Source organism: Protopterus annectens, chromosome 1.part1 (assembly GCF_019279795.1).
Source record: "Protopterus annectens isolate FY-2018-M chromosome 1.part1, PAN1.0, whole genome shotgun sequence".
Classification (NCBI taxonomy): Eukaryota; Metazoa; Chordata; order Ceratodontiformes; family Protopteridae; genus Protopterus; species Protopterus annectens.
In genome coordinates, this window is record NC_056726.1 from 1,568,416,316 (window position 1) to 1,568,438,146 (window position 21,831).

Consider the following 21,831-nt stretch of genomic DNA (forward strand, 5'->3'; position numbering starts at 1 on the left):
CCTGCCCATGACTTCAACAGCAAAAATGCAGATGTGATGTGTTGCACTGCATGACGGATGAATAGCATAACATGGAGTGAAAAATAAATAACATTTTAATATAACTTGCTTCTATTGTGACAACCTCTAGTAGCTCAGTACTCAGTGCATTCAAGCAAATGCATACACACACACACATACACACACATGCATACATACTCGCGCGCGCACACACACACACACACACACACACACACACACACACAGACACACACACACACACACACACACACACACACACACACACACACACACACACACACACACACACACACACACACACACTACCCCTGAAAGCCAAGTCTATCACACAAGTACAGACATACTGACATTGGTCCTGATGAGCTAGGTCCATCGTAAGATGCACACACACACACACACACACACACACACACACACACACACACACACACACACACACACACACATGCACAGAGTTATGCATGTTATGCTGTGCTCATTTAATACTTATGTCCATCTGCAATGATACATAAACCAACTCAAGTGTGTAGTCATAGCTCCACACAGTTCCATTTCTGAACTTACCTTGCATGCTTCTTCTGCCTGCAGGCTTAATCACCATCCAACACCTGATTATTTTTCAGCATCTCCACACAAACATTTATAAATATTATTTTGCCAGGGAGCACAGTCTATCATCATGTATATGATGCTCAAAGGCAGGTCAGCATCTTACTGAGCATGCTCAGTATGCCATACTCTTCCCCCTAGTCTGACATCAATTGCTCACTGTCAAAAGCACAATATGCTGTGACAGGTACTATGTGCCACACAGGATCTCCTGTAAATATCATATCCATGGTTAACCATAGCTATCAATTCTCCAACATTTATTCTCTTGTAAAGTAGTTTCACTTAAAGAAACAGCAGTTGGTGAGAAAATGAGTTTTAAGCACAATACTTTGTAAATTTATCCTTCAACACCCTATACCTAATCTGTGATTAACTTCTGAAAACAAGGGTGTGTATTCATGCCTTTTCAAGGGAGACCTCCCTAAAGAAGCTTAGAAATGGAAATTTTAATGTGGGCACTTGAGCTTTGCCTTCTGTTTCTTTGTAGAATTTTGACCTAAATGTTGTTTTCCAAACTTTTCAACTCTCACCTCCAAACTATTTCTGCTCTATTTGTAAGCTGATTACAGTAATAATGTTAAGGAATATATATTGTACATTTAGAAGACATATTACTTTTGTTCTTAGAGACAATATGGTGCTTCTTACTATATCTAACTAATTTATTTATTTGCTTGTTTATTAGTCAGGAAAGTAAAGACATCCTTCTTACATCCCTTTCAGCCACAGCCCTGGCCACAAGGACAAGAGTAAATAATACTCAATACCCAAATACTCTATTTTACAAATAAATGCCCAGTAGTTGGGAGGGTGGCCTAATGGTTAAGGTGTCTGTCTTACACACACAAGGTGCAGGGTTTGAGTTTCACAAGGAATAACTGGCTAGGCTTAAAATGGCTCACAAGGGCAGTTAACCTAGTACTAACCTATGAACCTATATATGTATGGAAGGTTTAGTGTAGGCAATAAACTAGCATGCAGTTTGGGAGATGACAGAAACTGTAGCATGGAGAAAACCTACACACGGGGATGACACGCAAAACCTAAAATTGACAGTGTCTAGATCCTGCTTTATGCCAATTTTAAATGTGTGCATGTGCACACAATCTGTTTGTGTGTTTTATCATAGCATATATTTCCCTTAAGTTTATGATACCCATATCAGTGTGGTTTCTACATATTTACCTCTTACAGCCCTCCCAAAAACACTATGTAACTCCCATCCTTCAATGGATAAATTTTATAACACTTTTCTAACAGCACCTAGGCAGTACAGATACATATCAATCATGATATGAATGAAGACCAGTAGGGTGCAGGATAACCATAATTTAACAGATGCCATGTAAACATTTTCACTGGTCTTGTAGCATGCTTTTCTTGGTAGCACCCCTGTAATATTCTCTGCTACACGCTAGTACCAGAAATGTCCCCAGGTTAATCGATTATTTCCACTGACCTCCAGCCTAGGGCAGCAGATGCTGTGTTGGGTATCTGGATACCCTATTACTACTCTAAAGAAGGACAACTGCCACTTATTCACAAAATCTGGAACATTAATGTTGCTTTTAAGAACAATCCATTCAAGCCACCATACAGGATAAATTAAAATATTTTGTTTTATACCATTATATATCTTCCCAGCTATGACACTGCCATTAAACGATGTACTGTTTGAAACCAGTCTAACAGATTGCTGAAAAAAAACAGTATAAGTTACTTGTTATGCACTACAATTTGTCCCTTAGGATAACCAGCATTCCTCATCTCCACAAAGAATAATTGAGGACAAAGGGATATCAGAATCGGAGCTGCTATCAGATTTTGTGGAAAGTGAAGATAAAAGATTGTCACTTTTATCATAATCTAGGTTTCTTTTCAAAATATGACAGCTGTGTGCTGCATTAGCTTGGTATGTCTTTACATTTTCCATTCTTTGGTCTTCTAAACATTTGGTCTGACAATTTGCAATTACACAACATTCACAGTTTTGAATATCTTCTCCTAGACTTCCATGTAGTTTAGAACAACCTGCTCTTGGAGTTGAATGTTCGGTTTGTGTTGTGTCATTTTGAACATGTTTGCACCCATCATACAAACCACCACTGGCTTCTAATTCAAAGTCTGCGTTGTCTTCACCATGTCCTTCTGGAGAACAATGTTCACTTTGAGCTGTTCGTTTAATATAACGTACATTGCTTGGCTTCTCAAATGGACTATCTGAACCTGCAGTACAAGCAGTGTATTTATAAGCCTGAAGGCCACAATCATGCAAGTTTTTTGCTTGGCTATCTGGCTCTGTAAAACTGTCATGTAATTGTCTCTCTAACATAGAATGAGACATCAGCTGTCTGGAATTACTAATATGACATTCATGGAATGCGTCTTTTGGCAAACACTTATGTTCAGTTATTTTAGTGTAATTTAATAAATCTAAAGTGTCAACAGAATGTATTTCATTAGCTTCTTCATAACTTTCACAATAGGGATCAGTAGATGGAGATCTCACTCTTTTGTAAGAGTTGACAGCCTGTTGTAATGGATTTTCTGAAGGAGGCTGAGGGTTTAGACAAGTTCTGTTCAGTATACCTTCGATAAATAAATGCTGCTGTTCTTGCGAGAGATCTGTTATGGAACATTGAAATGGATCTAGCTCAGAAACTGATGCCAAGTTTTTGCAATGTAATGTTATTTCATGCTCTGGGTTTTTATTGCAAAGTAACATGAACTGAGTACTTCCAGCTTTAATTGTGTTCTTTTCAGTATACCCACCACCACTGTCATCCTCAGAAATCTCCAGAAGAGCCTGAGCATCTGAAGCAGTTATTTGCTGACCAGCATTCATGTCAGTGTTGCTAACTATGGTCCTTTGTTTGTTGTGTTGTCCTTCCTCTTCAAATTGTGGAAGAACTGTGAGAATGCTCAGTTTTTTGCCTGGATCAAGAAATTCGCTGGCTACTGGTTCCTCAGCTGGCATGTAGCTGGAGAAATCCTAACACAGAAAACATACCAATTAACTGCTGTATAGCTATTTGCATGTTTATCTCTCTACTTTTGTTAAATAGCTACAATACATTTGCAATGCGTAGTTCTACTACATATGAATGCAAGCCTACAATTTAAATTTAAACTATGACATTCAGAAAATGTCAGTACATAATTATACTTAACCATAATCTTTTCACATTGTTTATAAATAGAATGATGATCTTCTAAAAAATAATCACTTCAAAAAATAGTCCCCAGAACATTCTGCAAAACCATTCATCCATCAAACCAAATATTTACCCATTCATTTTCTACACTTTCTTCCTTCTTAGTTCAGGTTTGCTAGGACTAGAGCCTATCTTGTAAGCAACAGCCCCAAGATAGAAATCAACCTGATACAGAATGCTGGTTAGTCACAGGATATGTACTCACACCTCTAACAAAGTTTGCTTAATGTCACTAATCAACCACTGTGTGCTTCCTTGGAGTAAGGTAGGAAACTGGGAACTGAAAAAGAAATCCACATGGCCGTAAAACAATAATGTCATTGATAACACCTCACAGCTTTCTGCTGTCTGTCAAACCAGGAGTCCAAGTCTTTTAAGTAATATTCAAATTCCTTTAGAAAGAATGAGTAGACTCCCGTGAAAGGCATGCAAGATTGTCTAAGTCAAATAAAAACAAAATTTGTCTTGAAGAATTCAGAAAAATATATTGAAATGCTTGCAGTATATAAGCTAACTGGTTGTTTAGAATAATATGCATTCTTGGTCTCTGAAAGTTCTGTTTGAGTCTGCTTCTGAGAAAAAGCCTACCACGTTCCTATGTGGAATAACCACACAACTGAAAAAGACAGGCATTTCTGCTTTTCTAGCTTTAGTGAACTTGCAAACTTCTGAGTGATGCATTGAAAGTCTCGGTATGGCATGCTGGATAATACCGAGAAACGTAATTCAGTGACTTGTAGAACACTGCTCTACTGATAGTTTTTCACTCCTCTTCTGCTCCTCTGGGCTCTACCCGCTCCGTTCGCCCTACGGGCTCACTCCGCTCCCCTACCCTGCCCCCAATTCCCACCTGCCCCCAGCACATCTACCTATATACCTCTATACACCACACCCACTGCTAGTCTATTCCAATCAACAACATACATCTAGACACACACCCCTTTTTTTTCCCGCCAAAACTAGCCCTCTTACAAACCCCTATCATCTCCTATCCTGGCCTAAACACTCCTCTTCCACACCCACACCACACCACACCCCCACATATAGTACTACTCTCCTCTACTTAATACTACATAAGAAATTCACCTGTTGCTCTATAATTAGTGCCCTCTATATACCATCCAACTCTACTCACAACTATTTATTCTGTCTATTTCCTCCAATTATGCTTGTAAAACTCTGTCTCATCTCCCTTTCTCTTCTCTTTCTCCTCTTTTCACTCCATTACACCCATCTCTCCCAACCCACTTTTTCCCTACACTTCCAACAATTCCACATAACTAAATATCAGAACTTACCTCTCCCTCAATCATACTCTATTATTTCCCCTTATCTTTATCCCTCCAACTATCTCCTTTTATTCCAATACAAACTCTTCTCCTACCATATACTCCCCATCTTTATAGCTACTAGCAAATCCTCCAATCTACAACAGAAGCCAATATCTTTACCTTACTATCTGCCCACATACACTGTTCGGTACTACATCATATTAGTACTCTCTTGTCTGGTGATATCCACCCAAACCCAGGCCCCTCCTCTACAACAACTACAAATAAAACCTTACTTTTTACTGCATTCAATTCCCAAAGTATAGTAAATAAAGTCCCAAACCTCCATGCTTGGCTCATACACAATAAACCTGACATCCTGTCTATATCTGAAACCTGGTTAAAACCTCATATAAAAGACTCTGAAATTATTCCCCCAAACTACTCCATCATCAGGAAAGACAGACCTCTCAAAAAAGGTGGTGGGGTGGCCCTCATATATTCATCCTCCGTAGCAGTCACTCCCTACAATAAACCTACTCCGCACTTTAACAATGCTGAAGTTCTCCTTACTCTACTACAAATCAATAACCACAAACACATTTGTCTAGCATCCCTTTATATACCCCCAGGGGACAACATCTCCACACTTGAACTTATCCTCTCTTGGATTTCTAGTAACATTACCAATGAAACCATAATCATGGGAGATGTAAACATCAACTGGGCCTGCATTCAATCTCCAACAAACTCCTCAAATATTAACCTATACAATTTCTCTCAACTAATCAATTCTGTAACTCGCCCTGCAAAAAACCTCTCCACTGGAAGTACACTGGACTGGATCCTTGTCTCCCACCCTCACTATTTCTCCAACAGTGGCACCCTTCCCGACTCCCTTAGTGATCACTCACCCATTTTCACCAACCGACTTCCCACTGCCCTTCAACAAACCCACAACTACATAACTATCCGTGACCAAAAACATTTCAACCCAACTACCTTTGTAAACTCCTTAAAAGCAATTAACTGGAACTGCCTAAAAACCCTCCCACTAGACATAGCAGTGTCACACTTCAATACAACTTTCTTGACATTACTTGACTCTCAAGCTCCCCTAAGGACAAAGAGAATAAAGACTAAATCAGCCCCTTGGCTCTCTACACACACTCTTGCTACCATGAGACATAGGGATAAAGTCTGGGCACGCTACCAGAAACTCAAAACAAGTCTGCTCCTTAATGAATATAAAATGCTTCGAAATAAAGCAAAGAAACTCACTACCTCCGATCGAAGAAACTATTTTTCTTCACTCCAAAACCAAAATAAAAATAATCCTCAGAAATTCTGGAAAGGGATCTCCACTCTCCTTCATCCTAGTACACCAGATACTCCCACCCCTGACTTAAATGCCTCTGAACTAGATCTGGCCACCCAATTTAACTCATTTTTTACTGATTCAATTGCAAAACTCACCTCTTCATTCTCCAGCCCCACTATGCCCTCTAACACCCCCCTACCCCCTCCACCTCAAACCCTATCCTTCGTCACTTCTACTTTCTGTTCCCCATCTTCTAACTCCTCTACCACTTCCACTACCAAACGTGTTCTCCAAACACCTCTACCCTCCAACTCTCCCTTCCCCAACTCCACTTTCCTTTCATTCAATCCCATGTCTACATCCTCTATAAAGAAACTGCTTCTAAAATTGAAACCATGTACCAACGCCCCTGACAATATACCTTCCTACTTTCTTAGTGTAGCTGCTGAAACACTTGCATATCCTATCAGCATCCTAATTAATTGCTCCCTAAAAGAATGCACAGTTCCCCAAATATGGAAACAAGCATATATTATTCCTCTCCACAAAGGGGGCAACAATAACAACATCAACAACTTTCGTCCCATAGCCATCCTGTCCCCCATTTCGAAAATCCTAGAAAAATGTGTCCATCTTCAGCTCCTCCCTCATCTCCTAGAAAATCACCTTATAACTCCTACACAGCACGGCTTTAGACCTAACCACAGCACAATGACAGCCCTCCTCTCCTTCCTTGAAACAGTAAACAGAGCTCGTGATTCTGGCCTAATTGTCTCTACCTTATTACTAGACCTCTCCAAAGCCTTCGATACCATCTCACATAGCCTGCTCATAACTAAACTCTCAGAACTTAACCTCTCTTCCTCTTCCCTGCAATGGTTCTCTAGTTACCTATCCAACTGGAAGCAAGCAGTAAGATGGAAAAACTACCTCCTCATTCCTTAGTACCCCACAGGTGTTCCACAAGGCTCCATTCTAGGTCCTGTTCTCTTCAACATATTTATAAATGACTTCCATAAATCAATCCCATTCTCTAACATCATCCAATATGCTGATGATTCAACTATCATCTGCTCAGCCACCTCTATCTCTACACTTCAAAACCTAAGTCAAGGTGCCTTTTCTACAACAGCGCAATGGATGTTACATAACCACCTAGCTCTTAACGCCTCCAAGACCAAGCTAATGATTTTACTCCTTCTAAAGCTACTCATCTCAATCTGAACACTTTTTCTATCACTAGCCAAAATAACTCTCCCCTAGAATTGGTGACAGAGACCAAGCTACTTGGGGTACAAATAGACAACCAACTTAAATTTACCTCTCATCTACAAAAAAACATCAAAAAACCCACCAAAAACTTGGTATGCTTTATAGACAAAAGCATACCTTACCTCTGCTACTAAAATAACACTTGCTTCATCCTTCCTTATCCCCTCCCTTCTCTATGGTGCCCCACTCCTAACTAATCTTCAATCCTCCCTCAAAAAACAACTTTCCTCTTGTTACAACAAAATTGCAAAATTTGCCACCAGCCACAAGTCTTCCTCCCACCACTGTCTCTCCCTCCAGATACTAAAATGGCTAGAACTTCCCAATCAACTCACTTACACTCAGTTAACTCTAGCCCACAAACTTATTCTCAACCCCTCCCTCTGTCCTTCCCTTTCTTCCACATTTGACATGCATCTTCCCAATAGAGTATTGAGATCAAACAATCAAAACCTACTCAAAGTCCATAAACCTACACATCCCCCAGGCAAAAACCTTCTATCCTTCAACCTAGCTCGCCTCTGGAACTCCCTTCCTCCACTCATCCGCACCACCTCTAATCACTCTGCTTTCAAAAAATCTCTCTATACACACCTAGCATCTCAGTGGGAATGCTCCTGCTCCCACCCTACATAACCTACTCTTCTCCTTCTCTCATCTGCCATTGCTCTGCCTCATCTTATTCTACCCAGATTCTACAGAAGTTATTAGATAAGCCCTAGGTTCTCTTCTTCCCCCACTTCATCATGTCACTGAACCTCCTCTTCTTTTCCAGTAACTAATTTTTCCTAACTACTCTGTATTAAATGGATATTTCTGAGCTAATGAATATAATTATTATGTACTTTCTGCACATTGTATTTAGCTGTTACATTTTTTGCTTTCTTTCTTTTTTACCTATTGTTAAACTGAAATGTTTGAGTGAATATATGTTTGTAAGAATGTTAAATGTATTTTTGGAGCTTTTCTCCCCAAGACTCCATTGAAAACGGGTTCCTTGTGGCCCAATGGACTATCCTGGTAAACCAACTGCAATAAATAAATAAATAAATAAATAAGTTCTTAAATTTTTTCTTCACTGAAGGACTTGCAGTATTTCTTGGGTATTAAGGTTTAAAGATCAGTATTTGCTACATACGTTTGGAAAACTAATCTTTTTAGTAGGCTGCGGTAGTGCAGTGGTTAGCATTGTCACCTCACAACAAAAGGTTCTTCCTTTTGATTCTCGGCTGGAGCGCCTTCTGTGTGGAGTCTGTATGTCCTCCCCAAGGTCGAGTGACATTTAAAGACATGCAGGTAGGTGCGTGTGTGAATGAGTGCGCCTTCTTTGAAGGATGGGTGTCAGGCTGGCAACTTGGCACCATAAAAATCCACTGCCAATCATTAGTGGACTGGAGTTCTACTGTGGCGACCCCTAACTGGGAAAAGCTGAAAGACATTACTTTTACTTTTGGAAAACTAATCTTATGTATGCTGTGTTTAGTTCATACATTCAGTATGTGTATAAAGATTTTTTATGCATATATGTTTGTTTTTTACAAACAGTATGCTTTTCAGTATTGGTTCTTTAAATGTGGAGGTCATGTGATTAAGTAGTGGTTTACCACTCTATTTAAAGAGTTACTCTCTAGTTAAAGGTGTTTTGTTATCTCATGAAGCAGCAGGAGCTACGAAAGTGCTTATGACCCACAATAAATTGAGTTTTTATCCTGCAGAGTTGTGCCTTCCTCAGTGTTTTTGGATTATATGTATAAACATATTAACTGGGCATGGCCCAGTTTAGAAAAAGCCAGTGACATAGCCTAGTACCTACCTATGAACCTATGAACTGCAGCTCTGTTATCTGTGTATTTATTACTTTTTTATGGTGAATGGCCATTAAGGGTAAATTCATACTCCGTTGAGGCAATCTCATGTGTGAGACAGTCATCCAAGTACACAAAGGAGGCATTAATTGAGAAGGTAAAATAATTCTACAGTCTGACCAGAAAAAAAGATGATTAAAGCTATGGGCTGTTATTGAATTGCTCCCTACAATGCAAAGCTTAATTTTCTCAGACTCTACATATCAACTATGTGAATTGAAGCAAATCAGTTAAACAGATGGCACTTCTCAGCTGAGTCAGAAAAAAGTCCATGACAATTTGTACTCTACCCTGGTAAACAAATTAATAAAAAAAAAAGTAATGACCATAAGTTGTGCTAATGCAATATAAAGTCAGTTTTATATAATACACGCCAGAAAGAAACTGCAGTGTAACATAAAATTCAAGCAATAACTATTGCTGTAGAAGTTGCATTTTTCAAGATAAATGCTGAAGCAAGTTAACTGAGTGATATTTTTATACAATAATTGATATAAAAATAAAACTGGTATTGCATATCAATGAAATAACATTTATGTAAAACCCTTTAAACTGCCCTTTGGCTGCTCTGACAAAAAACAATAATTAGCATTTTGAAAAAGAAATAAGATTTACCATTTGTGCAAAGACAGGCTGAAAACTTATTTCATATTAACTGAATTAATTCTTATGAATAATGCATCAGCTTGTCAGTTTAAACTCGGCCTGCTGTAATATCAGTGTTTGCTACAAAATGTTACTACTAGTCAGGTTTCTTTTGGTGTGCTAGTAGTAATGCAATGTTTGTGAGTTTTTCTCTTTTCCTTGTGACTGTGCAATTGTGGAATTAGTACATTTAAGCAAGGAGGCATGGGGCATTTTCTCCCACCTGGAGGTGCAGAGGGGCTTCCCTGTGGGGGGGGGGGGGGCTGTTCAATAGGTTAAAGTTTTCCTAGTTATTTGATCTAGTTGAAGATGTAACCAACTAAGATTCAAGAATATGCAGTTGAAGCAAAGTGAATGTCAAGTATGTGAAACATTTGGAAATACTTTAAGTAATTTATAGCTGCTTAGGCAAAAAACAACGGAAGAGGAGTGTTTTGAAACCCTCTGCATGACAGGCAAACATTTCTGCTCTTATAATCCCTCCTTTTATTAGGGGTGTGGCCTCTTCCAGTCTGGGCTGGGGTGGATTCTCTTTCCAGACTGCTTCGAGTACAGCTCCATACAGTCAATAACACTGTTCAGATGGCATTATGCCAGATTAGATATTTAAATATCATAAGATACTGGATAAATAAAGACACAAATCTTGCTTGGAGAAGGAGATGGAGTTTATGTGGGCATGGTTAAATCATCTGTGAGTTTGCATGACTATGTTGGTCAGGTACTGCAGTAAGAACTGTAAAGTGAAGTTTTGATGGAACAGGAAATGGTGAGCAGCGATGCAAATATGGCATTAAGTCTGTTTGATTGGGGTGAAGCAATGCATGCAGTCTCAGGCAATATGAGAAGGGAATGGTGGCTCCTATATTGAAAGAAATGTGAAGTTAACCTAGTGTGGGTGCTACATTCAGATGGGTGTGTTACTGCAGTAACAAAGGAAGGATCAGAAGTTACATGATGGCCACTGGGAAAGATAGTTTTAATTGCAAGATAGTAGGGAAGCTTTTGTTGACCTTAGCATACTGACATGGCAACAAAATGTGTTAAGTCTAAGAACGCAAGCTTAAGCAGAGCTGCAACTTTGTTTTTTTTTTTTTTTTAGCTAATCAGTAAAGGATTTTTTTTCCTTTTTCAATCAGTTAAATGTTCTTTGAAGTGGCGATTTGATTAAAGGTAAATCTGATATAAATTTTCAAATAATATTGATTCATTTAAATTGTTTCGCACATTGTAGATCAACATAAATGTGTTGAATACACTTCCACAGAAAACTCAAAAAACAAAAACTGTGGGAAGCTGCAGTAAACACACACTAAATGTTTGTGCAGGTTGGCAAGGTCCCCTGCACTCTCAACATCCCCAGCTACTTGAGCATACCAACTCCAAGATCTCACAACAGTATGGAAAGTAGATATTTCCTACTAGTCACTAATGCGAGATCTCAGTCCTGTCTTTCACCTATCCTGACATTTGATGACAAAATAAGTACCCCCCTGGCTGCACTATGAAGAAACAGTTCATCAAATAAATATGAAACAACCATATTATCTAGTACCCCCCTGGCTACACTATGAAGAAACAGTTCATCAAATAAATATGAAACAACCATATTATCTATCTATTTATTTATATGCATCTATATCTATCTATGTATGTGTGTGTGTGTGTGTGTGTGTGTGTGTGCGTATATATATATATATATATATATATATATATATATATATATATATATATATACATACGGGTCTATGTAAGAGTGGTACGGGATATGTACAAGGGTAGTGTGACACCAGTGAGGTCTGCAGTGGGAGTGACGGATGTGTTTAAGGTGGAGGTGAGATTACATCAAGGATCAGCTCTGAGCCCTTTCTTATTTGCAATGGTGATGGACAGGTTGACAGACAAGATCAGACAGGAGTCCCCGTGGACTATGATGTTTGCAGATGACATTGTGATCTGTAGTGAGAGTAGGGAACAGGTGGAGGAGACCCTGGAGAGATGGAGATATGCTCTAGAGAGAAGAGGAATGAAGGTCAGCAGGACTAAGACAGAATATATGTGGGTGAATGAGAGGGAGGATACAGGAATGGTGAGGATGCAAGGAGTAGAGGTGGTGAAAGTGGATGAGTTTAAATACTTGGGATCGATAGTTCAGAGTAATGGTGAGTGTGGAAGAGAGGTGGAGAAGAGAGTACAGGCAGGATGGAGTGGGTGGAAAAGAGTGTCAGGAGTGATTTGTGACAGACGAGTACCAGTAAGAGTGAAAGGGAAGGTCTACAAGTGGGTAGTGAGGCCAGCTATGTTATATGGGTTGGAGACAGTGGCAGTGACAAAAAGGCAGGAGTTAGAGCTGGATGTGGCAGAGTTAAAGATGTTAAGATTTGCACTGGGTGTGATGAGGGTGGACAGGATTAAGAATAAGTGTATTAGAGGGTTAGCCCAGGTTGGAAGGTTTGGAGACAAAGCCAGAGAGCCAAGATTACTTTGGTTTGGACATGTGCTGAGAAGGGATGCTGAGTATATTGGGAAAAAGATGCTAAGGATGAAGTAACCAGGTAACAGGAAAAGAGGATGGCCTAAGATAAGGTTTATGGATGTGGTGAGAGAGGACATACAGGTGGTTGGTGTGACAGATCAAGATTCAGAGGACAGGAAGAAATGGAAACAGATGATCCACTGTGGCGACCTCTAACGGGAACAGCCGAAAGAAGATGATGATATACAGGTCTACTTTAAAACGTCTAGTTACCAGAACATCAACATTCAAAACAGCGAAACCACAACTTTGAAACTTCATAAAGCCGTACTCCTAAAATATCGCAATTTAACTCCAGGAAAATAACCACTTGGCCAGCAAGCACTTTAATATGAACAGAAGCAATCTATACCCACCAATGTGGGGGGCTTCACCCCCTGCTAACTAAATATACCTACAACATTGCATTACAGTGGAGAACAGGACAAAGGTCACCATGGTGCCCAAGTGGTTAATTTCCCGGAGTTAACTTGCTCCATTCTGGGAGTTCAGCTTTATGAAGTTTCAAATTGTGGTCTTGCTGTTTTGAACATCAACGTTCTGGTAAGTTGACATTTCAAAGGAGACCCAGATATACATATACATACATACATATATGCATGTATAGATAGATATACCTATATAGGTGGATTGGTTGCCTACAGGTTGTTGAATGGCAAGACTGCTGGCACAGCTGATCAAATATCAGCTGACTGAACATTCCAGCAGTTGCACTGTGCAAAACTGTAGTAGAGTGGGGACTGTGAAATTTGCCCTTTCCCCACTGTAGCATGATCTCAGAGTTGGTATATATAATTAATGGGTGTGGGGGTGCACTGGGGCAAGCCCCCTGCAAAAAAAAAAGACATTTTGTTTTGCTTTGAGTTTTTAGATTGTCTGCTGATCGATAAGTTGTGCTCCATCAGTTGCCATTTGAAGAATGGAAGTATTAACCGACTCATTATGCTAACTCTGTGATTACCATACCTCTGAGAAGTGAGAATCCTTCAAGATGCAACAGTTACAGCCTTAGTGTATATTTCACTCTAATTGCACTTAAATTCATGAAAACATCAGGTTGCCAAAGAGAGTTTTTGGAGAACATTAAATGATTGAAAAAGGGCCTTACAGAAACAGATGCTTGGTGCCAGAGCCATGGGCTCAAGCTCAATGCCAAGAAATTAGAAGTTATGTCCTTACCATAACGTTCCATGTGGAGTGTTCATCTCGCCTTTGTTCTTACACCTGGGTTCGTGTCGACTGCTTGCAAGCTCTGCATCGAGAAGAAGCTCGAGACAACCTAATTCCCACAATCCCCCTCTGCCTTTACCTCAGATCTAGTTTGCAAGCAAACCAGCAGTCAGAGAGAGAACACACTCATGCAAAAAATTATATAAATGCAAGAACACTTATCTATATATATATATATATACATATATATACAACAACTGCGAATCCAGAAGCAGAATAACCCAGACCAGGCACCAAACTGAACATTCTTCCTGAGGGTGGGAGGGTGGGAATGTAAGAACAAAGGCGAGATGAACACTCCACATGGAACGTTATGGTATGGACATAACTTCTAAATGTGAGAGTGTTCGATCTCGCCGTTTGTTCTTACACCTGGGTAGCGTCCCTAGCTCCATGTTCCAGAGGAACTCACGGGAGAACGTTCTTGAGCACAGTGGAACCAAAGGTTGCCCTGTCCCTAGAAACCCTGTCTACCTTGTAATGAGAAATGAATGTATGTGGTTTAGCCCAAGTGGCAGCTGCACAAATAGTGTCTAATGGTAGGCGAGCTGCATGAGCCAGGGATGTAGACACTGATCTTGTAGAGTGTCCCTTGGGTTTGACAGATAAAGTTTGATTTGAAGAATCATAAACGTATATAATACAATCAGTTAGCCATTTGGAAAGAGTTTGTTTAGTAACCGCTACACCTTTCCTGCTGTCAGCAAAAGCTACAAAAAGTTGATCAGATTTCCTGTGATCCTTTGTTCTATCCAAGTAAAATCTAAGTTGTCTATGGACATCCAACTTGTGTAACATATACTCCAATTTATTGGAGTGATTTTTGAAAAAGGTAGGTAATTCAGTGGATTGATTAATGTTATTAATAGAGCAAACTTTGGGGAGAAAGGATGGATTAGTGCGAAGAGATACTCTGTCAGAGTGAAAAATCAAATAAGGGTGTTTAATGGAAAGAGCCTGAAGCTCAGATACTCGCTTAGTGGATGTAATGGCTACCAAGAAGAGGGTCTTCCACGACAAATACTTCAATGGACAAGAGGAGGCTGGCTCAAATGGAGGTAACATCAATTTAGATAATAAAAGGTTTAGATTCCAAGGCGATGTAGGAGTTCTAACTGGTGGTCTAATATGGAAAGACCCTTTTAAAAAGGCCTTACAAAGTCTGTGAGCCATAATAGGCACCCCACATTCTTCCACATGAAAGTTGGAAATGGCAGCCAATTGCACTCTTAAAGTGGCAGGAGACGCTCCTTGGTGGAACAATTCTGTTAAAAACTCCAAGATCTTGTTTAACGGAGCTATGACAGGGTCCAAATGCTGTGAGTTTGCCCAGAATACAAAACGCTTCCATTTACTAGTGTAGGTCTTTGTAGTGGAAGCTTTATGAGAAGCCACTAGTATATTCTGAACTGCAGGTGAAAGAAGATCAGACCTGGCTAAGAAGGGAAGCGGAGCAGCCAAGCTGCTAGATGGAGTGACCAGAGCGAGGGGTGAGGAACCCCTGACGAGTGAGTCAGTAGATCTGGCTCTGGGTCCAGGATCCAAGGTCCCCGAATGCGGTGTGCCAGAAGAAAGGGGAACCAAATTTGACGAGGCCAGAATGGGGCAATGAGGATTATCATCCTTTGCAGGTTGTTGGCTTTCTGCAGAAACTTTGCAATCAGGGGGAAAGGAGGAAAAGCGTACAGGAGACCCGGGGGCCAATCGTGAATCAGCGCGTCCCTGGGGACTTCCCCTGGAGGGGGTAATAGGGCAAAGTAGCTCCTGCATTTGGCGTTCATTGGAGACGCAAAGAGGTCGCAGGAAGGCTGGCCCCACTTGTGAAAAATCTTCTTCGCAACTGACTGTTTGAGGGACCACTCATGAGGCAGCAGTATTGCTCTGCTTAGCCTGTCAGCTATGATGTTGGATGACCCCGGGACATGCGTTGCGATCAGAAAGCGACCCGTGGACTCCGCCCATTGCCAAATTCTCATGGCCTCTCTGCATAGCTGATAAGACTTGGTTCCCCCTTGTTTGTTTATGTACCAGACTACGGACATGTTGTCCGTCTGAACTGCAATAGTCCCTAGAGGAAGAAGGGGAGCAAAGTGTTGCAACGCTAGAAACACTGCCCTCAACTCTAGAACATTGATGTGCAGATTGTACTCTAAATTGGTCCATTCGCCTTGGACTGTCTGTCCCTGAAAGATGCCCCCCCACCCTATCAGGGAAGCGTCCGTGGTCACCGTAGCTGTCGGCGTGGGTAGCACAAATGGTCTTCCGCTGGAAAGGTTGCAAGTCTGAAGCCACCAGGCTAGGTGTGATTTGCATGTGTTCGTGATCAGAATTTCGTGTGTCAGAGGTAGCTGTTGGAACGACCATTGTGCAAACAGTAGCCATTGTAGAACTCTCATGTGCAGTCTTCCCAGTGGTATCGCAATGAGAGAAGCTGCCATGAGACCCAAAACCTTCAGAACCAGTCTTGCTGGGGATTTTCTGGATGACAGAAGAAGAGATATGTGGCTTTGTAGTGAGGCTATCCTTTCTGGAGGAAGCCTTAGAATTAAATGATGCGTATCCAATTCCGCTCCTATAAATAAGATATGCTGTGATGGCTGTAGTAAAGATTTTTCGAAATTTACGGAAATTCCGAGGTGAACACAAAGCTGTAGAGTGTAATCCCTGGCCTGTATCAGTTGACGCTGGGTGGTGGCAGAAAGGAGCCAGTCATCCAGATACGGAAACACCTGGAATCCTAGGCATCTCAGGTGAGACGCTACCACTGCCATGCATTTGGTGAAAACCCTGGGGGCTGAGGTCAGACCAAAGGGCAGGGCTCGAAACTGAAAGTGACTGGCTCCCAGCCGGAAGCGCAAGTGATCCCTGGACGCCCTGGCCATTTTGATGTGGTAGTATGCGTCCTTCAGATCTATTGAGCACATCCAGTCGTCCTTCTGTAAGAATGGAAGGATCGATTGAAGCGTGACCATTCGGAACTTTTCTTTCTTGACGAAGGTATTGAGGTTGCTTAGGTCCAGAATCGGCCTCCAGTCCCCTGTCTTCTTTGGAACTAAAAAGAACCTTGAGTAAGTTCCGAATCCTTTTTGGTCCGCTGGGACTGGTTGGATGACTCTTTTTTCTAGCAGCTTTGAAATTTCTATAGCTGCTGGGTCTCGCACATGGGGCGGCACATCTGGGAGACTTCTCTTTGGAATGGGGGGGGGGGTAGGAAGGGTATTCTGTAACCTCTGGTAAAAACACTTTTTACCCAGTTGTCTGTAGTAAGATTTTGCCAGGCCTGAGGGTGTAAAGCTAAGCGACCCCCGACTGCCTCCAGAGCAGGACAGTCGGGCCTCCTCCCAGGAGTGCTGGAAAGGTTTTCCAGGGGGGGGTATCCCTGTCACCTTGGTTTTGCGGACCCCCTCTGCCGCCAGGGCGGCGTCTTCCACCTCTGCCCCCTCCTCTGCCTCTAGAGGGGGCATCACCCTGTGTGCCTGGGAAAGAACCTTGGGGTTTTCGAAACCACATTTTTCCACCGTGTTGCCCTTTGGGGTACGGTCTGGATGGGGTGGAAAAACGGACTCCGACAGCAGACAGAGTCTTTCCCTCCTGCTCACACCGGGTAAGGGTCTCCTTCACTTTGGGGCCAAAGAGAGTGGCACTGTCAAATGGGGCGTTAGTAAAGGAAGACTTGAAGGCTTCCGCAAATGAACATAAGCGCATCCAGGATTATCTACGAAGAGCAATCGCTGAAGCTGCTGCCCTACTCGATCCTTCGGCTGCGTATGAGATCAGCCTCATGGACGAGTTTACAATGGATGTAAGGGTATTGAGTTGTGCTGTAACTTTCTCCGAGACAGCAGCATCTGTAGTACCCTGGAGGGTATCTCCCAACTCTTTGATTAGATCCCTCTGTAGTCGTGTGAAGTGGGTCAAATAGTTCAGGGATCGCATAGAAAAAGCCGCTGAACTAAAAATGTGCTTCCCGTACCTGTCCATAGTCCTAGAATCTCTGTTAGGGGGATGGACAGATGAGGAAGATTCCGACATCTCCTTTTTCGTGGCCGCTGCCACCACCATAGCGTCCACTGGAACTCCCTTTGTTAGATAAGCCTTGTCTTGGGGTGCAGTAATATACTTATTAGGCTTTCTAGGGACTGGCTCCACTGTGTCAGGCGTCTCCCACACCCTTCGAGCAATCAGCTCCATTAACTCATCGAAGGGCGGAGTGACCCAGGAGGAGGAAGGGCGAGCACCAAATGCCTTCAGCAAGACTGACTCATCCTCAGAAGGGGGGAGGGATTGCCAATCACCTCTCTGCTTTAGGATCTCCAAGATGTCAGAAAAAGAGACATCTTCTGAGGGTGACTTTGGGGACCCTTCTGACTCATCCAAGTCAGTGTCGGATGTCAAAGATTCTTGTGGAGAATCTAAGTGTCTCCTCTTACACAATCTTTTCCTAGGGACTTCTTCGGGGAGCATCCGAAGAAGCCTCCGAGGAAGAGGGGGCACCCTCCAGGGGTGGCTGAGACACAGGTGCTCGACACTTAGCTGTAGCTGTGGGTGCAGAGGAGGATAACGGTCCTTTATGGGGAGGAGAAGCTGTTTCTGCTGATGTGGTTGTCTGGGTAGACAACACCTTCCTCATGAGGTTGAAGGCCCCCGGGTCCCGAGTCGAGGTATCTCCCGGTTCCGAAGAAATGGGAAGAATCCCCGAAACAGGCACCGAAGGCATCGACCCCGAGGACGGAACCGAGTCGATCCGAGCCGAGGCCCCGAGAGGGAGAGTCGGAACCGAAACATCGGTCTGACTCTCGGTCCCTGAACCAAGGATGGATCTTCGGCTCCGAGACTCCGGTACCGGATCCGACGGAGTCAAGGTGAATGGAGCCGACCGAGAAAAGGACGGTTCTGGCACCGAGGGCTCCACAATCAGCAGCTCAGCTTCTTCCGGCTCCAAAGACTGGACAGGTCTCGGAGGAGGAACAGATGGAGACAGTGGAAGGCCTTCAAGTCTCGACACCAATTGAGAGGAGACTGAGATGAGTTTGGATAAGGCCGTATTCTCCATTAACTTCTGCACCACGCGGTCTACATCGGTATCGGAGAGGGGTCTGGAAGAACGGGTCGAAGGAATCGAAGACGGAGCCGACCTCAACAGTGTCGGGGGAGGGAGCTCCGTCACCGGTTCCAAGACTCGAGGCTCGGAAACTGACAACAGTTGAACACTCGGCCCCGAAGTCTGTGGAACCGGTGATCTAACTTTAACTGAAGAGCTCGGAGCCGATGACCTGGGCTCCGACGTCTTCGATTCCTTCGAGGATTTGGATGCCTGGTCTGAAGCATCCAGAGCCTCTTGAAAAGTAGGTTTTAACAAACCCCTATCCATGAGTTTCCTGCGCCTATCTGTCATGACCCTCCCACTGAAAGAATGACAAATTGAGCAGTCTTCTTGCAGATGGAGAGGGCCAAGACAGTAGACGCAGGAACTATGATTGTCAGTAACTGACATCTTTTGTCCACATTGGCAACGCTTAAACCCAGACTTAGCCTTCTCAGACATCTTAAGCTAATATGGGTAGTAAGTGAAAAGTCAAATCCAGTAGGAAAGTCCAATCCGGTAATTTTGTCAAATCCAGTAAAAAGAAAAATGTCTATCCGGTAGTCACTCCAGTAAGGGGTGGTAGGCCCCGAGGGAAACTCTAATAAGTTTAAACTAACGTTAAACGGAACCGAGAATTCCTCAAAACCGTATCACACACACACACTGTCACTAAACAAACTTTTAGAATAAAATTATTCTGAAATAACAAGAAAAAATATTTAAATCTTAGCTTAGGTGCTCGAGCTCGACCCAGTGATGCGAACGCTGCAGCGGCAAACTAGATCTGAGGTAAAGGCAGAGGGGGATTGTGGGAATTAGGTTGTCTCGAGCTTCTTCTCGATGCAGAGCTTGCAAGCGGCCGACACAGAGCCGAGGATCGTCTCCGAACCCAGGTGTAAGAACAAACGGCGAGATCGAACACTCTCACATTGTATAGTTATCCCCTTTGGGAAAAACCACGTACCCATGAATTACCACATAAGTAGCAGTACACTAAACACCGAAAGTGTGATAAGGGACTTAGGGACACAGCTGGACAGTGGTCTCACCTTCGATAACCACATAGCCACAACAGTCAAGAAATCCTTCTATGTGGCACACCTCATCACTAAGGGCTTTTCATCCAGAAAAAAGGAGGTCATTGTCCCACTGTACTCATCCCTCATTAGACCCATTATAGAGTACAATGCCCCATTTGGTAAGTACCTCACGAGATATCTGCAACAACTGGAAAGGCCACAGAAACACCTCACTAAAAGAATCACAGGCCTAAAGCAGATGGCCTATGCTGACCGTCTAAAAAAACTCAGCTATACGCTGTTGCATATTGCCTACTTAGAGGCGATCTCTGCTTAACATACAAGGCCATGTCAAACCCAGTGCTGTTGGACATGCTCCACTTAAAGAAATCCCAATCCCTCAGAGCCACCCGCTCCAGGGATCTAAACCTGGTCATCACAATGAACAAAACATGCTGGAGGGATAGGTTCCTGATCCAGAAACTCCCCATACTCTGGAATAGACTCCCCATACAAGTCAAGTTGAGTGCCTCTTTGGCCCTCTTCAAAAGGAACCTTGACGATTGGATGGGAGATAGAAAATTCACCCCAGGGATCATGTCAGTTACCTTGCTAGACAGGGGACCAGGGAAGTAAATATTCTGGGAAGAAATAGCCAGGGAATTGTTATAGCTAGGCTTGTATAGGCCCTAGGGCTGATAGCATAGTACCAACCTATGAACCTAAATAAAAAAAAAATCCATAGAAGGCAGTTTTGGTGAGTATTTTTTGATGTTTTTATGTTTGCCGAAATTGTCTTTGGTGACAGCATAAATCCTTAAATTTTTGTAGTTCCAAGGACTGCACTTATGATCCTTGAACGCACAAAATGAATCAATCAATGTTAATTGGTGACACATAGCATATGAGAAGTACTTTACATGTGTAATAGATATGTTTGTAATTTTTGTTTTAATAATAACTGAAACTTAGAAGTTCTAATAGCATTCTAATAGAGTAGTAACTGGAAAAAGTAGCATAAATATTTATAAATGGAAACCATTTTACACACGAAGCAAAAACAATTAAAGTTTGGAAGTGATAAGTTAGATAAAAAGTAATATGGCTTATAACTAATCACAGATGGGAAAAGAAGGTATATAATAATTAGCTCATATTTTTTAAGAATAAGTGACATTTACAAGTTCCTGTAGTTTAACAGCTGGTAAAAGTAGCAGAAATATATGCAAATGAAAGTTATTTTATCTACAAGCAAAAGCAATTTTAAGTCAGAAACTGCCAAGTAAGATAATAGTTATGTTTATTTGGAGAAATGGCCAAATATGTTATAAGTGATCACATATAGCAGATAACAAATGACTGTTTATTAAAGCAGTCTGCTTGTTTAAATATGGGGATTTTTTCTTGTACTTTTGAATATAATTAATCTACTTGTAAAAGTTGTTTTATACAAAGCTGACACAATTTGTTTTTCATTATTCTTAGACAGACTTCTATGAAATAAATACAAAGGAAGAATTTATTTTGCAATATGGAAGATTTCTTCTTTTTTAACTTATCATTGGTTAGATTGTTTGATGGGTACTAAAATTTGGTAAAAGTACAGGGCATATATGTGGTGACTTTGTCACATATCCAGTAATAAAGATGTTAACAGTGATACAAAATATGTATAGAAAACATGTTTTAAAGAAAGGTTCTTTGGAGCATGAAGAAAAAATGGCTTTATTTTTTTACA

At 41.8% G+C, this 21,831-nt stretch overlaps 1 protein-coding gene across 3 annotated transcripts in view; it reads right to left on the reverse strand.

Annotated features, from left to right (window-relative positions):
- Positions 1-2,234: 2,234 nt before the first annotated feature.
- The window catches only part of IFNLR1 (interferon lambda receptor 1), a 224,057-nt gene continuing 204,460 nt past the window's right edge, over positions 2,235-21,831 (reverse strand). For all 3 annotated transcript variants that reach the window (XM_044083299.1, XM_044083315.1, XM_044083307.1), the window contains one exon: positions 2,235-3,625. In XM_044083299.1, the coding sequence (XP_043939234.1) occupies positions 2,378-3,625 (1,248 nt within the window). In that variant the 3' untranslated portion in view covers positions 2,235-2,377. The remainder of the gene's footprint in view (positions 3,626-21,831) is intronic.